This window comes from Scyliorhinus torazame, chromosome 7, assembly GCF_047496885.1.
Source record: "Scyliorhinus torazame isolate Kashiwa2021f chromosome 7, sScyTor2.1, whole genome shotgun sequence".
Lineage (NCBI taxonomy): Eukaryota > Metazoa > Chordata > Chondrichthyes > Carcharhiniformes > Scyliorhinidae > Scyliorhinus > Scyliorhinus torazame.
In genome coordinates, this window is record NC_092713.1 from 150,024,923 (window position 1) to 150,039,535 (window position 14,613).

At 48.4% G+C, this 14,613-nt stretch overlaps 1 protein-coding gene across 1 annotated transcript in view; it reads right to left on the bottom strand.

The window, feature by feature from the left end:
* The window catches only part of pappa2 (pappalysin 2), a 726,002-nt gene that overhangs the window by 484,672 nt on the left and 226,717 nt on the right, over positions 1-14,613 (bottom strand). Inside the window, exon 5 of the mRNA XM_072511622.1 lies at positions 2,934-3,126. Coding sequence (XP_072367723.1) covers positions 2,934-3,126 — 193 coding nt within the window. The remainder of the gene's footprint in view (positions 1-2,933; positions 3,127-14,613) is intronic.

Here is a 14,613-nt window from a genome sequence, read left to right on the forward strand (position 1 = left end):
GTTCTATGTTCTATGTTCTAAGTCTGTCTCTTGCTACACTGCATCAAGTGCAGTTCACCTCGACCCAGCCTGCCCAACACATCAACCAGCATGTGCCAAGGCCACCTAAACACTTCCTTTATCGCCTGCTACTGGAGATTCACATCATCAAACAGCCAGCAGCTCCAGCACTCTGGCCATCTCAATGGCCATTTGCTCCATGGAACATATAACCCTTGTTTCGGCTCTTCTACTCCCAATCCAAGCCAGCTCAATGGCCTTCCTCGCCCTTTTGTTCTGTGACCACAGCATAAATTTTGTTACCCGCAAATATAGCTCATGCAGAGGTAACGCTCTTCAGTGCATCTGTCCATCATACTACCTCTTCACATCTGTATTGTGCACAGCTAAATGAGCTGCTCACACAATCCTCTGTTGCAGCTCTGAGGCTTGTTTACGCCCTTCCCTTGGACATCTGTGTTGATCAGCAAAGCTACTCACACTGCAGAAATGCGACACAGCTCACTGAAATTTTTGAGGCACAGGATCCACGACCTCCAATCGTGCTCATGGCTGCCACAAGCTCAATCCATGCCTTCATGGTCTTGGGAAGATGATGATCTTTATGGCTATGTCTTGAGGATCCAAACAGTGGATTAATTCAGCAGGCCTTTGATAAGGGGTCAGCGACAGTCCTCCCATCCAGAACGCCCAGGATTGGCCTTCTGTTCTCGGATAATCTAAAAGCCGGACAACATTTACAACTTTGACATACATTTGACAACTTAATAATGTCTCCTCCAAGCCTCCAGATATTCTGCATTCAGGAAGTAACACTTGGATCAGCAACTCTGAGGACACCCTTTATAAATGGGCCCGGGTTGCCCAACCCACACTGGACCTGCCTCCGAACCCACACCACTTCCTGGCTCATCCTCCCCGACTCAAAGTTCAGCCAGCCCCCACACACCCACCCCCAACCAAACTTCCAATCTGCGGCTGGCCATTTTTAAAAGGTTGAATTCATGGAGCTGTGAATTCTCCCATCTCTGTGCATCCGACCTGGGAGCGGACCTCTGGACCCTGGGGCGAAATTCTCCTACCCGCCCCGCCACATTTCTGCTCCGACCGGCCGGCGGGAGTCTCCGTAACACCAGCCGGTCAATGGGGTTTCCCATTGTGGGGCAGCCCCACGCCGTCGGGAAACCCCCCGGTGCCGGCAAAACGGAGGCTCCCGCCGACGGAGAATGGCGCCCCAGGTCCTGGTGGGATCTGGCCTACATTAAGTATTGGACACTCAATGGGACAGAAATGGTTATAACATGTAGACATCAATAATTTAAGTCTGTGTGATGGCATTAGATATCAGTCTCATCATCGATGGACTATTTTGATTAGGAAGCCAATCCTAAGGGTGATCCTCTTAGCAACTGCTTTTCATGTACTGAGAAAGTCTCCTTGAGGTCTCTTCAGAGTTGAGCTGGTCACAGAATACGGTTGCCAAATCTCAACTCCAGTTAGAAATCAAAAGAAGCCTGTCATAACTATAGTGATGCAGGAAAACCAGTCTCCTTGCCAGATAGTGATGATTTAGAGCTCTAAACGCTTCTCCAAACCCTGCCATTGACGGACAGGTCCCATCATTTCATAAGTTAGGCATTTGAAATATGGATCTGATGGGGTCTTTACTGGGTTCCTCCGAACTACCAATGTAACTTTCATCATCCATCAGATGGGATGCGATGCTGGGGTCTCATCTGCCTCTTCAGGTAGATGTTAAAATATTCCAATTTCACTATTCAGAGTCGGGAGACAGCTCTGTATCCTAGTCAACACCACAACAAAGATTCAACGAGTAGCCTTTGAGTAACAAGGCCCAATTTCAGGGACTTAATGAGCGGGATTCTCCGATCCCTTGCCGGGCCGGAGAGTCGCCGGGGGGGCGGCGTGAATCCCGCCCCCGCCGGCTGCCGAATTCTCGGGCGCCGGGGTTTTGGCGGGGGTGGGAATTGCGCCACGCTGGTCGGCGGCCGCTAGCAGCGGCCCCCCCAGCAATTCTCTGGCCCACGATTGGTCGAGCGGCCGCCCGTTTTAGGGCAGTCCCGCCAGCGTAAATTAGACCTGGTACTTACCGGCGGGACCTGGCTCTGCAGACGGCCTCCGGGGTTCTCTGGCGGGCGCGGTGAGATCTGCACCACTTGGCGCGGCGCCAGCCTAGCCTCTGAAGGTGCGGACGATTCCGTACCTTCCGGACAGCCCGACACCGGAATGGTTCACACCACTCCTCGGCACCGGGACCACTCGCCCCACTGGGTAGGGGAGAATCCCACCCAATGTCTTGAGCCCTTAGGTCATCTGAAAAATGCGACTCAAAATTGGGTCATGCCTTTTTGCTTAGGTGACGTCTCATATGCTTATGAGGCGCTTCGGAAAGTGCTTGTCTTGTTTTTATGTTTCAGGATGATCAATATTATTATTGTAAACTATCTCTATTAAGAACAGAACTTGGACACAATTTGAAGCCCGCAGCCTGCTTATAACTTACATTTACAATAGTTATCTGACCTTTGACTCCCAGGTCAGGTGACCCAATGAAGCAGAGTGCATTTTATCCAATACTAGAGTACACTACCACAATCACTCTAATATTATTACAGGCTGACAATGAGCCGTAAGTCCATCAATATCTGAAAAAAATAAAGATAGGTCAGCATTTGTAGTAGGACACTTCACTAGCCAGGTGTGATTAGTTGTTAACTTAGCTTTTCTTTTCATTCTCTGAGAGAATTGTTCAGCATTTGTGAGTGCCAACATATTTTTTATATTATCCATATTTTCCCATTTTGCTGAGTAAATTGCTTCCCAATTGAAGATCTGTGTGAAACAGTAAGAACTTTGAGGCAACTTTTAGTTAACAGGACAGAACTGGGTTTAGGCCATGTGCAAAGGTTTACCTTTCATACAGCATCCCACTGATTGGAGGCAGCCAGTGAATGGTTACAGAGTTCACAGTCTGTCTGATCACATCCGGAGCCATTGAAATGGGTGATGGCTTTTTCGACTGGATCCAGCCTTGATACACTAGGTCCAGGTAACAATGCATACGAGCTACTTGGTTTGGTGTGAACTTATTGGTACAGCTGTCATCTGTGGAAGAAAATGAAGGAATATATGGAGATAAATATGTTTTGCTCATAAGTCTTGATCAATTTTTGTTGGAGTTCCTGACATCAATGCTGAATGGAGTATTTGAATGACTTCAAACTGTGACTCTTGGCTTTTCTATCACCCTTTATTTTTGAAGTCATGTCATGTATTTACCCGACCCACAGGGATTGGGTTGATCAGAAAGTTGGGGGAACCTGCAAGGGGTTAGCCAGAGGGGGACAGTCAATTGGGTGGGAGGTGGTTGCAATCAGGGAGGCTAATAATACAAGACCTAAGCGAGGGGCAGGCTAGAGGTCATGCGGTGATGGGAAGAAGGGATCATGGGCCTGGTGGTGGTGGCAGGATCGCCAGCAGTGGGAAGGGAAGTTACAGGAAAAGGTTGTTGAGGTGATACTCATCAGGGACCTAGCTCAGCTCCTCTATCAACCAAATCGCCTGGGTTTCCCCAAGGTGCAAAATCACAAAAGCTGCAAACCTAACGGACAGGTGGGTGGGCATAGGTGGCGAGCTCATTTGGAAGGTCGGTGCAGAATCACTGGCCAGTTGGCTTCCTGCTGCACTGCAGGGATTCTATACTTCTATCAAAGTCAAAGCTGAAGCTGCCTGCTTCCAAACTACAAATGGATCAAAAAACAGCCTTTACAGTCTTTGGTCTCACCATCCAACCATAACTCACCCTTTCTTTCAAGTTACAATTCAGCCCAGTGCTGTATTATGGAAAAGACTTCATGAACGTCAACTTTTGTCTCTCTCAGGAGTTGGGAACCATTCAACGTTGATTTTTGTTGGAATTCAATCTCATTTGGGTTAAACCAGGACAGACTGCTGCAGAAAAACTCTTTAAATTATCTTTATAATTTTATTTTTGAGTTGTTGGGACAATAAGTCGTTCAGGATAAAATTGACCAGTTGGTTCCCAAGAAACGTTCAAAGCACTCGCATTGAATTAAATCAAATTTGTTTTCATTTACAGGATGTGGGCTTTTGTGGCATGGCCAGCATTTATTGCCCATCCCGAATTGCCCTTGAGATGGTGGTGATGAGCTGCTTTCTTGAACCACTACTACCCATTTATTGTAGGTACCCAATGTGCTTTTCGGGAGGGAGTTTCAGGATTTTGACAGTGTCAATGGATACAGTGCCAATTCAGGATGGTGTGTAGCTTGGAGAACTTCTGGTATTCCCATGTATCTGCTGCCCTTGCCTTTTAGATGGATTTGTAAGGTACTAAGGGGCCTTGGCGAGTTCCTCCAGTGCATATTGTACATAGTATAGACAGTGTTGGAGGGAGTGAATAGATGTGGATGGAGGCACCAATCAAGTGGGCTGCTTTGTCCTGGATGGTGCTGAGCTTCTTGAATGTTGCTGGAGCTGCTCTCATCCAGGCAAGTGGAGAGTATTCCATCACACTCCTGACTTGTGCCTTGTAGATGGTGGGCAAGCTTTTGGAAGTTGGGGTGTAAGTCAGGAGGTGCCAGAATTTCAAGGGGGGTAGAGAGGAGATGCAAAATTTCTGCATCTTGAGGAAGAACTGTGAATAATAAACCAGAATATTTTAAATAATTCTACAAATGGATACATCATCATACAATGTTTCTCTATTATTGTGAGACTGAGGTACATTCCATGTTTCTCCAGTAAAGAGTGAAGGAAAAGTGTGCTATTTGGTACAGAATTACAATGATTATCGCAATGCACAGAATGTGATTGGCTCACTTTGAGATGTGGAAATGGAGGAATTAAAGATCTGACTGAGAACTTGTGACTTCACAGCTAGCCCACACTGCCAATTGGCTGAAACAGATAACCGGATGCCAGAAACTGATTAACTACTGGTAGCGAGATCTACTGGCTGCATTGCACACAAAATGCAGAGTGGCGCGGCCGATAGATGCCGCAAGATCCCACTTCTGGGATCTACCCAGCTCGCCACGCCTCACAAAATCAAACCAATCTCATGATGTGAATCCCGCCCATTGTGGGAGGGATCACTTTCTGGAATATGTAGATTAGAGTAAAACAGCTAGTCTCACTCTAATACGCGCTCCCAAGATCTAACCAAGGCATGGGATCGAATCCCTTCACAATGGGGGGACCAGACAGAACACAATCATGGGGGTCTCCCATGCGATTGGTGGTCCCCAGGTGCTTGCCCTCTGGACAGAGAGGCAACCTGGCACTGCTGGTGCCAGCTGGGCACCCTGGTTCTGCCAGCTAGGTGCCAGTCTGGCACTGCCCAGGTGGAACTGTCAGGGTGTCAGGCTGGAACTGCCAAGCTGGCATTTTGTGCGTGACAGGAATTGGACCCAGGGATGCCCTGCATGGGGGAGGACTGAGGTTACCCATATAGGTGAGTTGGGTGGGGGGATTTATGGGTCGTGTTGGGGGGGAGTGGAGATGAGAGATTGGGATGCCATTTAAAAATGGCGTCCCAATCTCTCCCTGCACTGAGGAGTTGCGACGATCCTCAGTGCAGAAATTAAGGCTACGTGTGACCTCGGCTGCACATTTCCTGCTAAGGGCCCTGATCTACCAGAATGGCTGTTCGATAGCGTGGTGTTTCTAGGCGCTTGAGCGCTGGGAAGCACCTGGCTAATTGCACGCATTCTGAGACTCTGTTCCCATTTGGGTAGATCATGCCCTGAGCTTTGTTTTGGTGGAAGTGTCCCCACGAGTTGGGGAATTATTCATTTTTCCTCTGTGCGCAATTCTACCATGCCATATGGAGGAGGGTTCAACATCTGGCCTAGGACAAGTTAATAGATCACAGGCCAGTGTGAGCAAAATAAAGATTAAGCATTCCCACTAGTGCTCATTATCCAGTGACTCCTGCTTGGAACCTGGCTTCTAGCAAAGTCTGGGTCCGGCTGCAAAATCCCATTGGTCGATCAGCCTGCCAGCACTCACCATCTCGGTTCACACGTAGGAAATTATTATTCTGGCAAGAAACAAGATGGCTGCTGACACTCGCAGAGGCATGAGCTCAGCAAGGTGCAGTCCCTTCGGAAGAATATATGAGTAAAAGAATACAGTAGACCAAGTTTGAATGAGGGTAACAGGGAAGGAAAAGGGGGGTTTGCTGTACCTGCTGAGGCATCCCACTCCCATTTCCTTCGAAATGGCTCAGAAGAATTCTTGAAGTTTCGCTCTTTCTTTCCAAGAAATTAATAATAATAAATGTGGTCTCTATTCCCAGAATGGCAACGCTGAATGTTGAAATATGGTATTAATTTTGGTGATTAAATAAGGTCAAGCACTGAATGCAGGATTCTGATCAACCGTTTAAATATGGTGTTAATTTGTATTTGTTTGGGTTCTGTTTGAAGGTTTCCTAAGTGATAGTGCTTTGATAAAAAGTATGTGTTTTTAATATATCCTTATAACGTATTACTCGGTGTCTTTCCCTTGTTGGCAGCTCTCACGGTTGGCTGTGAGTCAGAAGATTTCTACATTCACAGCAGACCCACCATGATCACCAGGCAACAGAGCAACACAAAACTTTATAAACCTATTATTTACCTCATAAATATATGATTTATCTTATAACTAACCAAATTACTTGGCCTGCAAACCTAGTGTTTACCTCATGTCTGGTGCAATCAAGGCCACCTCAGCAGTTCCCTCACAACAAAGTTCAGGGAAAAAAAAATATTTCCTGATTTGATCAGACCTGTCAGGTCGTATATTATTTATTGGTATTTAAGGCTCAACAGTTGGTAAGTTAAGCTTCTGTAAATCTCCAGTATAAAACTACAAGTGAGTATCTTTTATTTTGCAGTAACTTATTTATTTGTTAAATGGCTATTTAATAGACCGCACTTAAGGCACCCAATTCTGGCAGCGGTTAGCACTAAAGTGCAATAAGGCCTCCTGACACAATTTGCCAGTGCCCTGAGAGAAGCTGTCGGAAATAAGTACACAGTCGATGTAGAGAATTTGGCAATACATCGAAATCAAGGGCATGAATGCAATTGAGGCTCAGATCATCAGATAAGGTGTCAGTGCCGATGGTGTCTACAGCCATGATGAATAAATCCAACCTGCAGATCAAGGTGCCCTGATGTGGAGTGGCAGAATTTAACTTACAAGTCAGTCAAATCATGTCATTTATCTCCAAATATTTAATTCCGTTTCTGTCCACATCTTGTTTTGTCGTGCTGTATGACCGGGCGAGTTATTTTTATGTCAAGAATGGGTTTGATGTTGAGATAGAAAAGACCCAATCAAGGGACCATGCTCGGGATCACCTTTAGATCTTGCTGATACTCTTTCAAGCTTTCCAACATTGCTTCTATTTGTTTTCCTATGAAACAGCATTTTACAGGATGGAGACCACACCCATATTCCAAGAACATCAATTTGTTGTTTTCTGAAATAGTTTAGTGCTCTGCACTGAATTATTCACATGAGCTCGCTCTCTGATCCAGGTAGAAGGTTGAGTTACCGAAACATGAGATTATGCCAACTGCTTGTGGCCTTAACGGCCTTCACAGAAACAATATAACCATTTCTCGCTAAAGCGAGTTCTGAACTGTATCGATAATTTTCCATCCAAATTGCGAGAAATCTGTGGGCTCAGTGATGGGTTACACAGTTCCTCAAAAGCTTTCAGAGGTACACTCCGTTTGTCATGCTTGGCTCGTCAACCACAAACTAATTAATACGCTCCAAGACTTTTCCACTGTACAGATAGTTGGCGAGAACCCTGGCACAATTAAAACAAAGTTCAAAGATGCACCAGCTTTCAATTGGATACTTAGGGGCATAGAGGATGGCAGTGGACAGGCTTTTTATGTGAAATTTGGGTGAATGCTCCCTTGGGGGAGGGGGGGGGGGGGGGGGGGCATTGGTGTCTACTCACTCGTGGCTGCTTCATGGAGGTCTTTGACCTTCTTCCGGCACTGGAGGCCAGTACTCCTGGTCATACTCCTCGAGGTGACTGCTGATGCCACCCTGTCCCAGGCAGCACTGGCTGCCTTGTGGCTCACCCTCCGGGACCCTTGGGGGAACAGGATATCACTCCTGGCCTCCATCGCATCTAGGAGTCTCCCCAGGTCAGCGTCTCCAAATCTTGGGGCTGGTCTCCCCGGCACCATTGTTGCGAGCTGGCTGGGGTTGGCCGAGCAGGTGCAGCTTAAGTGCTGCTCGACCTTGTTAGCAAGGGGCTGACGATCGCAGTCACGGTGAATCAGCTGGTGAGCCGTCATTTGGGGCGAGAAAACCATGAGGCCTCGTTAAGTGAACCAATTAACATTGAATAGCATTACCGGCCTCACTGGGCTGAGCGCCAAGAAACTCGCAGCAATTCCCGCTCGTTAGCACATTTTTCTGGAGAATCGCACCCAATGACTCCACAAGTAGAGAAAAATCCCAAAGAGGAATCCGAGACGTACAGGTTAAATATGAATAGAGTATGCAAGACGGCTCCCATAGAAATAATCCTTCTGACCAACAGGCAACCCCATAAGGCAAAGGGGCATTCGCCACGGTGGTGGATGAACAAACAGACAAGTACCTTCGAGGAAGGGTCCAACCCCTGAGTATACGCAGCTCAACTGAAAGGTTGGCAACGTACATAGGGGAAACCTTAAGATATTAGGTACAATGAGAACGCCAGTGTCATATCAACACAGTCGGCTCAATTACCTACGATCGATGTGGAAGGACAAAGGCCAAGCCTCATGGGGCGAGATTGGCTATGTCAGATAAAGCTAAACTGGCTATAAATCTTTAGGATATCAGATGACAAGAAGTCCTGTGCAAGTACGAAGATGTGTTTCAAAATGAGTTTGGCTGAATACGAGGGTTAAAGGTCAAAGTTTTCGTGAACTCCGAATCTGCATCAAAATCTTTCAGAGCTCGGCCCATCCCATATGCTCCACACCAGAAAGTAGAGGCCAAGTTGACACACTTGGAAGAATTATGGATCATTAAACCAGTATAATTCTCTGAATGGGCAGCCCTTATTGTCCCAGCCTTAAAACCTAGCCGCTTTGTCAGTATCTGCGTTGACCGTAAACAAAGCAATCCAACTCGACAAGTATCAGATTCCTCGGAGAGAAGACCTCCATGCAAAGTTTGTGGGGTGGCCTCACGTGTACAAAGCTTGATTTAAGGCGCGCTTATTTACAACTTGAACTGGACGAGGTTTCTTGGAAATTTGCAACTAGGGGCTCTTTTAATAAACCAGGTTGCCTTTTGGGATAGTATCTGCTTGTGCAATATTTCTACAAATGATGGAAAGCTTGTTACAAGATATCCCAAAGGTCATGGTGTACTTGGAAAGTGCACTTGGCCAGCTTGGAAGAAGTCCTTAAAAGGTTCAGAGACGCTGGCATCAAATTAGAAAGAGAAAATTGCACATTTCAGGCCAATGAGGTTGCATACTTGGGATTTAAGGTGGACTCAAAGTGTGTATCCTTTAGAAGACAAGCTAAAAGTCAACAAAGAATTCCCTGCGCTGAAGAATGTTGCAGTGTTAATACTGTTTCTGGACATGGTAAAGTACTACGGCTGGTTCATGCCTAACTTGGCAACCATGTCAGCGTCACTATACCTCCTTTTAAAAAAGCACCAACATGAGTGTTGGAAAGACCACCAAAGGAAGCTTTCCATCAAGACAACCAGGCCCTACAATCGTCCAGCTTGTTGGTCCACTTTGACCCAGGAAAACAGTGCTGCTTCGCCCTATGTGATAGGGGCAGTCCTGTCACAAAAGATTGGGGACAGCACTGATAGGCCCATTGTGTTTGCCTCCCGAAGACTCACTGAAGCAGAATGAAAGTATGCAGAAATTGAGGGCATAGCTGTTATATACGGCATTAAAATCTTGCCATCAGTACTTATACAATCGCCGGTGCACCATTGTAACCCACCTCAAGCCATTACTAGGGCTACTCTGGGACATAACTATGGCCAGGGTGCAAAGGTGGGCCTTGCTATTGGAGGCTTATAGCTATGATTTCTAATCTCGAGCGAGGACACAGATCTCCAATGCCGATGCCCTGAGTTGGCTCCTTCTCCCCGAAAGTCTGGTACTGCCACCTGTGCCACAAGAGATTGCCTTGATGTTAAATTTTCCCGATGCTCTGCCTGTCTCCTCGACCCACATCAGGAGCTGGACCCAACGTGACATGGTCCTGTTGAAAGTCAAAAAGATGGTGCTAGGTGGCTGGCTGGCACCAGGACAGGTCCGTTCAGCTCAGGCCTCATCAACTGAGGAAAGATGAACTCGCTGAAAAACAAACTCAGTTGTGAAGACAGAGTATTGCCACCCCCAGCAAACGAACGAATACTGCAGGAGTTGCACAGTGCACACTGAAAGATTGGATGGTCAGTCGGGTGGGGAGTGTAGTCAGGGGGCAGGGTGGGTAGTTGGGGGGGTTAATCAGGAGGGTCGTCAAGTGGTCGGGAAGGTAGTCAAGTGGCGAGGGGTGTAATCGGAGGGGGTCAGGATTTTAGTTTGGGTATTGGAGTGGTGGGGTCCAGTGGAGGCGGGGGGCACGAGCACAGTCACTCAAGAGTTAGAAGTGATTTTAAACTTTCTAACTTTCCCTGGGTAACTATTTTGTTAAAAGAGTCGGAACCATCTAAAATTTCTGTTTTAAATCAGAGTTTCGGGTAGTTCTCAGTGAAGGGTTATTGCTCATCATGGGCGGGATTCTCTAATCCCGCAGCAGAGTGTCCAAGATGGGCCGACACGACAACTAATTCTTGCCCGCAAAAGGGGCCAGCACGGCACTGGAGCGGTTCACGCGCTTCAGCTGCTAATCCTGGCTGAACTGAACACCGCGGGATCCGCGCCTGCGCAGTGGCACCGGCCCCAACGCACACATGCGCAGTGGTGCCAGCGCCAATGCGCGCATGCGCAGAGGCTTCCTCCAACGCACTGGCCCCGATGCAACATGGCGCAGGTCTACAGGGGCCGGCGCGGAAGAAACAAGGCCCTCAGCCAGAGAGTCCGGCCCGCCGATTGGTGGGCCCCGATCGCGGGTCAGACCACATCAGAGGCCCTCCCCACCCCCCCGGGTCGGAGCCCCCTCCCCCCCAATAGGCCACCCCCCGACCCTTCCATGCCGAGGTCCCGCCGGCTGGGAGAATCAGCGAGCCGGACGTGTAAAGCGGCCCCTGACCAGCACCACGCCAACCACGCCGGCGCCAATGGCTGAGAGAATCGGGTGCCGGCATGATTCGCGCTGGTCGCGGGGATTCTCCGTATCCGCAGCCAAAGCTGCATGAAGCTCCCCGGGTCCATGCTAGCCCTCTGCAGGTAAGTGAATCGCTCTTTACTTTTTTGCAGGAAACTGGGGAGTGAAACTCCAGCGTTCTTACGCCGGTGTGGGGACATAGCCCCGTTTTTGGAAAATCCAGCCTATTGTGCCAAGTCAGTGGAAGGCATTCAAAGGCAAGATTCTATGGGCACATGGTGCTGCCAAATCTGTTGCCCCTGGTTATCCAGAAGCATACAAGCCAGGATAAAACAAGAAAAGAAAACTTATGACAGTCACAAAAGGCTTAATACAGTCGAAAGTCTAGAGGAGTATCTAAAGTACAGGGGTAGAGTCAAAATAATAATAATAATAATAATCACTTATTGTCACAAGTAGGCTTCAATGAAATTACTGTGAAAAGCCCCTAGTCACCACATTCCGGCGCCTTTTCGGGGAGGCCAGTACGGGAATTGAACCCGCGCAGCTGGCAGTGTTCTGCTTTGCAAGCCAGCTACTTAGCCCACTGTGCTAAACCAGCCCCAAAATAGTAATTAGGAAGGGAAAGCGAGGATACAAAAAACTATTGGCAAGGAAAAAAGAAAATCTTAGAGTGTTTTATCAGTACATTGAGAGCAAGAGAATAACTAAGGAAATCATCAGGCCTATCAGAGGTGCACATGGTGTTGGTTGATATAGGAGATGTGAGCAAGTCTCTCAATGATACTTTGTCTCTGTCCTCACTAAGGAGGGAGGTGAAACAGGTGATTCCAGTTAAAGAGAGGGAATGTGAAATATTAGATACAGTAAGCATAATGAGAGAGGACGTACTAGAGGGACTGGCTTCCTTGAAGGTAGATAAATGACCAGGGCCAGATGGAATGTACTCCATGCTGTTGAAGGATGCTCCCAGGATCATTTTCCAATTCTCAGTAGGAACAGGCAAGGGCCCAGAGGATTGGAAATCTGAAAACGTTGTACCATTATTTAAAAAGGATACAAGGGGTAGGCCCAAAAACTTTAGGCCAGTCAGTCTGACTTCAGTGATGGACAAATTATTGGAAATAATTCTGAGAGATAGGATAACAAGATAGGCACTGATTGATCAGGGATAGCCATCATGGTTTTGTTAGGGGAAGATTGTGTCTTACTAACTTCATAAACATTTTTGAGGAAATAATAAGGAGGATTGATGTGGGTAGTCCAGTTAAGGTTGTCCACATGGATTTCATTAAGGCATTTGACAAGATCCCACAAGATAATATGGTCAGAAAAGTGAGATCTCATGGGATACAGGGGAAGTGGCGAGTTGAATCCAAAAATTGCTCAGTGACAGGATACAAAGGGCAACAGTCGATAGATGTTTTGAGACTGGAAAACAGTTTCCAGTGTTATTCCACAGGGCTCAGTGTTCAGGTCTTTGTTTGCTATATATACTATTGATTTGGGCATGATTGGAAAATTTGCAGATGATACACAAATTGGCCATGTAGTTGACATGAAGGGGATAGCTGTCATTGTCCTTCAGCTGCAGTGGAGAGCCTGGTGCACGACGTCGGCACCATGAGTGAAGGTGTCCAAGACATTGCGTAGTCGGTAACGGCCATGGCTGAGGGTCTCGGCAGTGTGTCTGCCTCGCTCGGGGTTGTGACTCATTACCAGGCCGACCTTGGTGAGGTTCTGCGGGACATGTCCCGCTCTCAGATGGGAATGGCCGAGCTGCTGCAGAGCTTGTCCCAGTCGCAGGTGGGCATTGCCGAGGCGCTGCAGAGAATGGCCCTGTCACTGAGGCATCGTTGAGGGTGCCGACACGATGGTGCAGACCATGTGGAACTGCCAGGGCTGGCAGAGTCAGATGATGCAGGGCAGCCCGGGCCCGAATCAGCTTCCTCTCCATCCCAAGGTGAACCCCAGGGTCCTATGGGCACCAACCGGGAGGAGGGGGTGCTGAGTGCCAACCCTCTACCCTTCCTATGCAATGGGTACGGCGGCCACCAGCTCTCCTGAGTTCTACCCCTCTGATGAGGCCACATCTTGGGGTCAGCACACGGACAGGGTGACACGCAGTGCATGTGCCGTTGACAAGTAGGCCGGGGCCATCCGGCCCCAGAGGATACCCACCAGGGGTATCGAGGGCCATTGAACGAGGTAAGCAGCTGGCTGCCTACACATCGTATGTGCATCCTGTGAAAACACCAGGATGTAGTGATAGAGCTACGAGGGCCAGACATGTTGAGGAGCACTGAGGGTAACTGGGTAGGAGGTTGTGGGGGGGGGGGAGGAGGGCTGGGTGGGTTGGGGGGGGGGGGGCAGTACTATTGGGAATGGGGTATTATACAGCACATTAAATAACTTTCTGGACCACCATTATGATGCCCCAGTCACTTTCTTCTGCATGCAGTCTGACCCCCGGACCCTTTGCCCATCTCTCCAGGCCCCCTCCCCCCCTCACCCACCCACCCCCACCCCGTGGTGCTCACCCAGCCTCAGGCCGTGGACATGTCCCCGGAGCTATGTCCCATCCAGATGTTGGCTGCAGCATGTGTGGTGTTGCCTCCCACAGTGTTCAAGCACAGTGTCCAGGCGTCAAGGTGTGACTGGGATGCAAGGCAATGACTCCCGCATGTTACATGACCCGCCCACCGCCGGGAATCCACTTGGCATGTGTCAAATGCTCACTTACCCACGATTACCAATTCCTTATTAGCAATAGCCTTCAGCTGCACAGGCAGAGTCCTCAGCAGTCGGTGGGGGTTATGGGTGATCGGTGGGAATATTGGCAGAGACAAGGGTTGCCTCCGGAATGGGGTTGGGATCCAGGAGTTGGCATGGTGGCTCCGTGAGCGATTGCCCCCCCCCCCCCCCCACCCGCCTCCCACCCTTACCCTCCCATCCCCCCAGCCCTAGCCGAGGTTCTTCTACCCCCAACAAGCATTGGGACAGCAAGCCCAGCGTCCCTGGGCTCTTTGTCTGTGAGCAAAGATGGCTACTCAACTCCTCGACTCCCCACAGGCGCAGGAGTGTGGCGACTAGGGGCTTTTCACAGTAACTTCATTGCAGTGTTAATATAAACCTACTTGTGACACTAATAGTAAAGATTTCATCAGGAAACAGTGAACAAAAATCATTAATTCCTGAGAAATAACCCTGCCAGCTAAATGTATAGTTTTACACCCTACAAAATTACTTGTTTCCTGCCTAAAATCTACAAACTACATTTAATTACATTAAAACCTATCAGCCATCCATCAGCCCACCT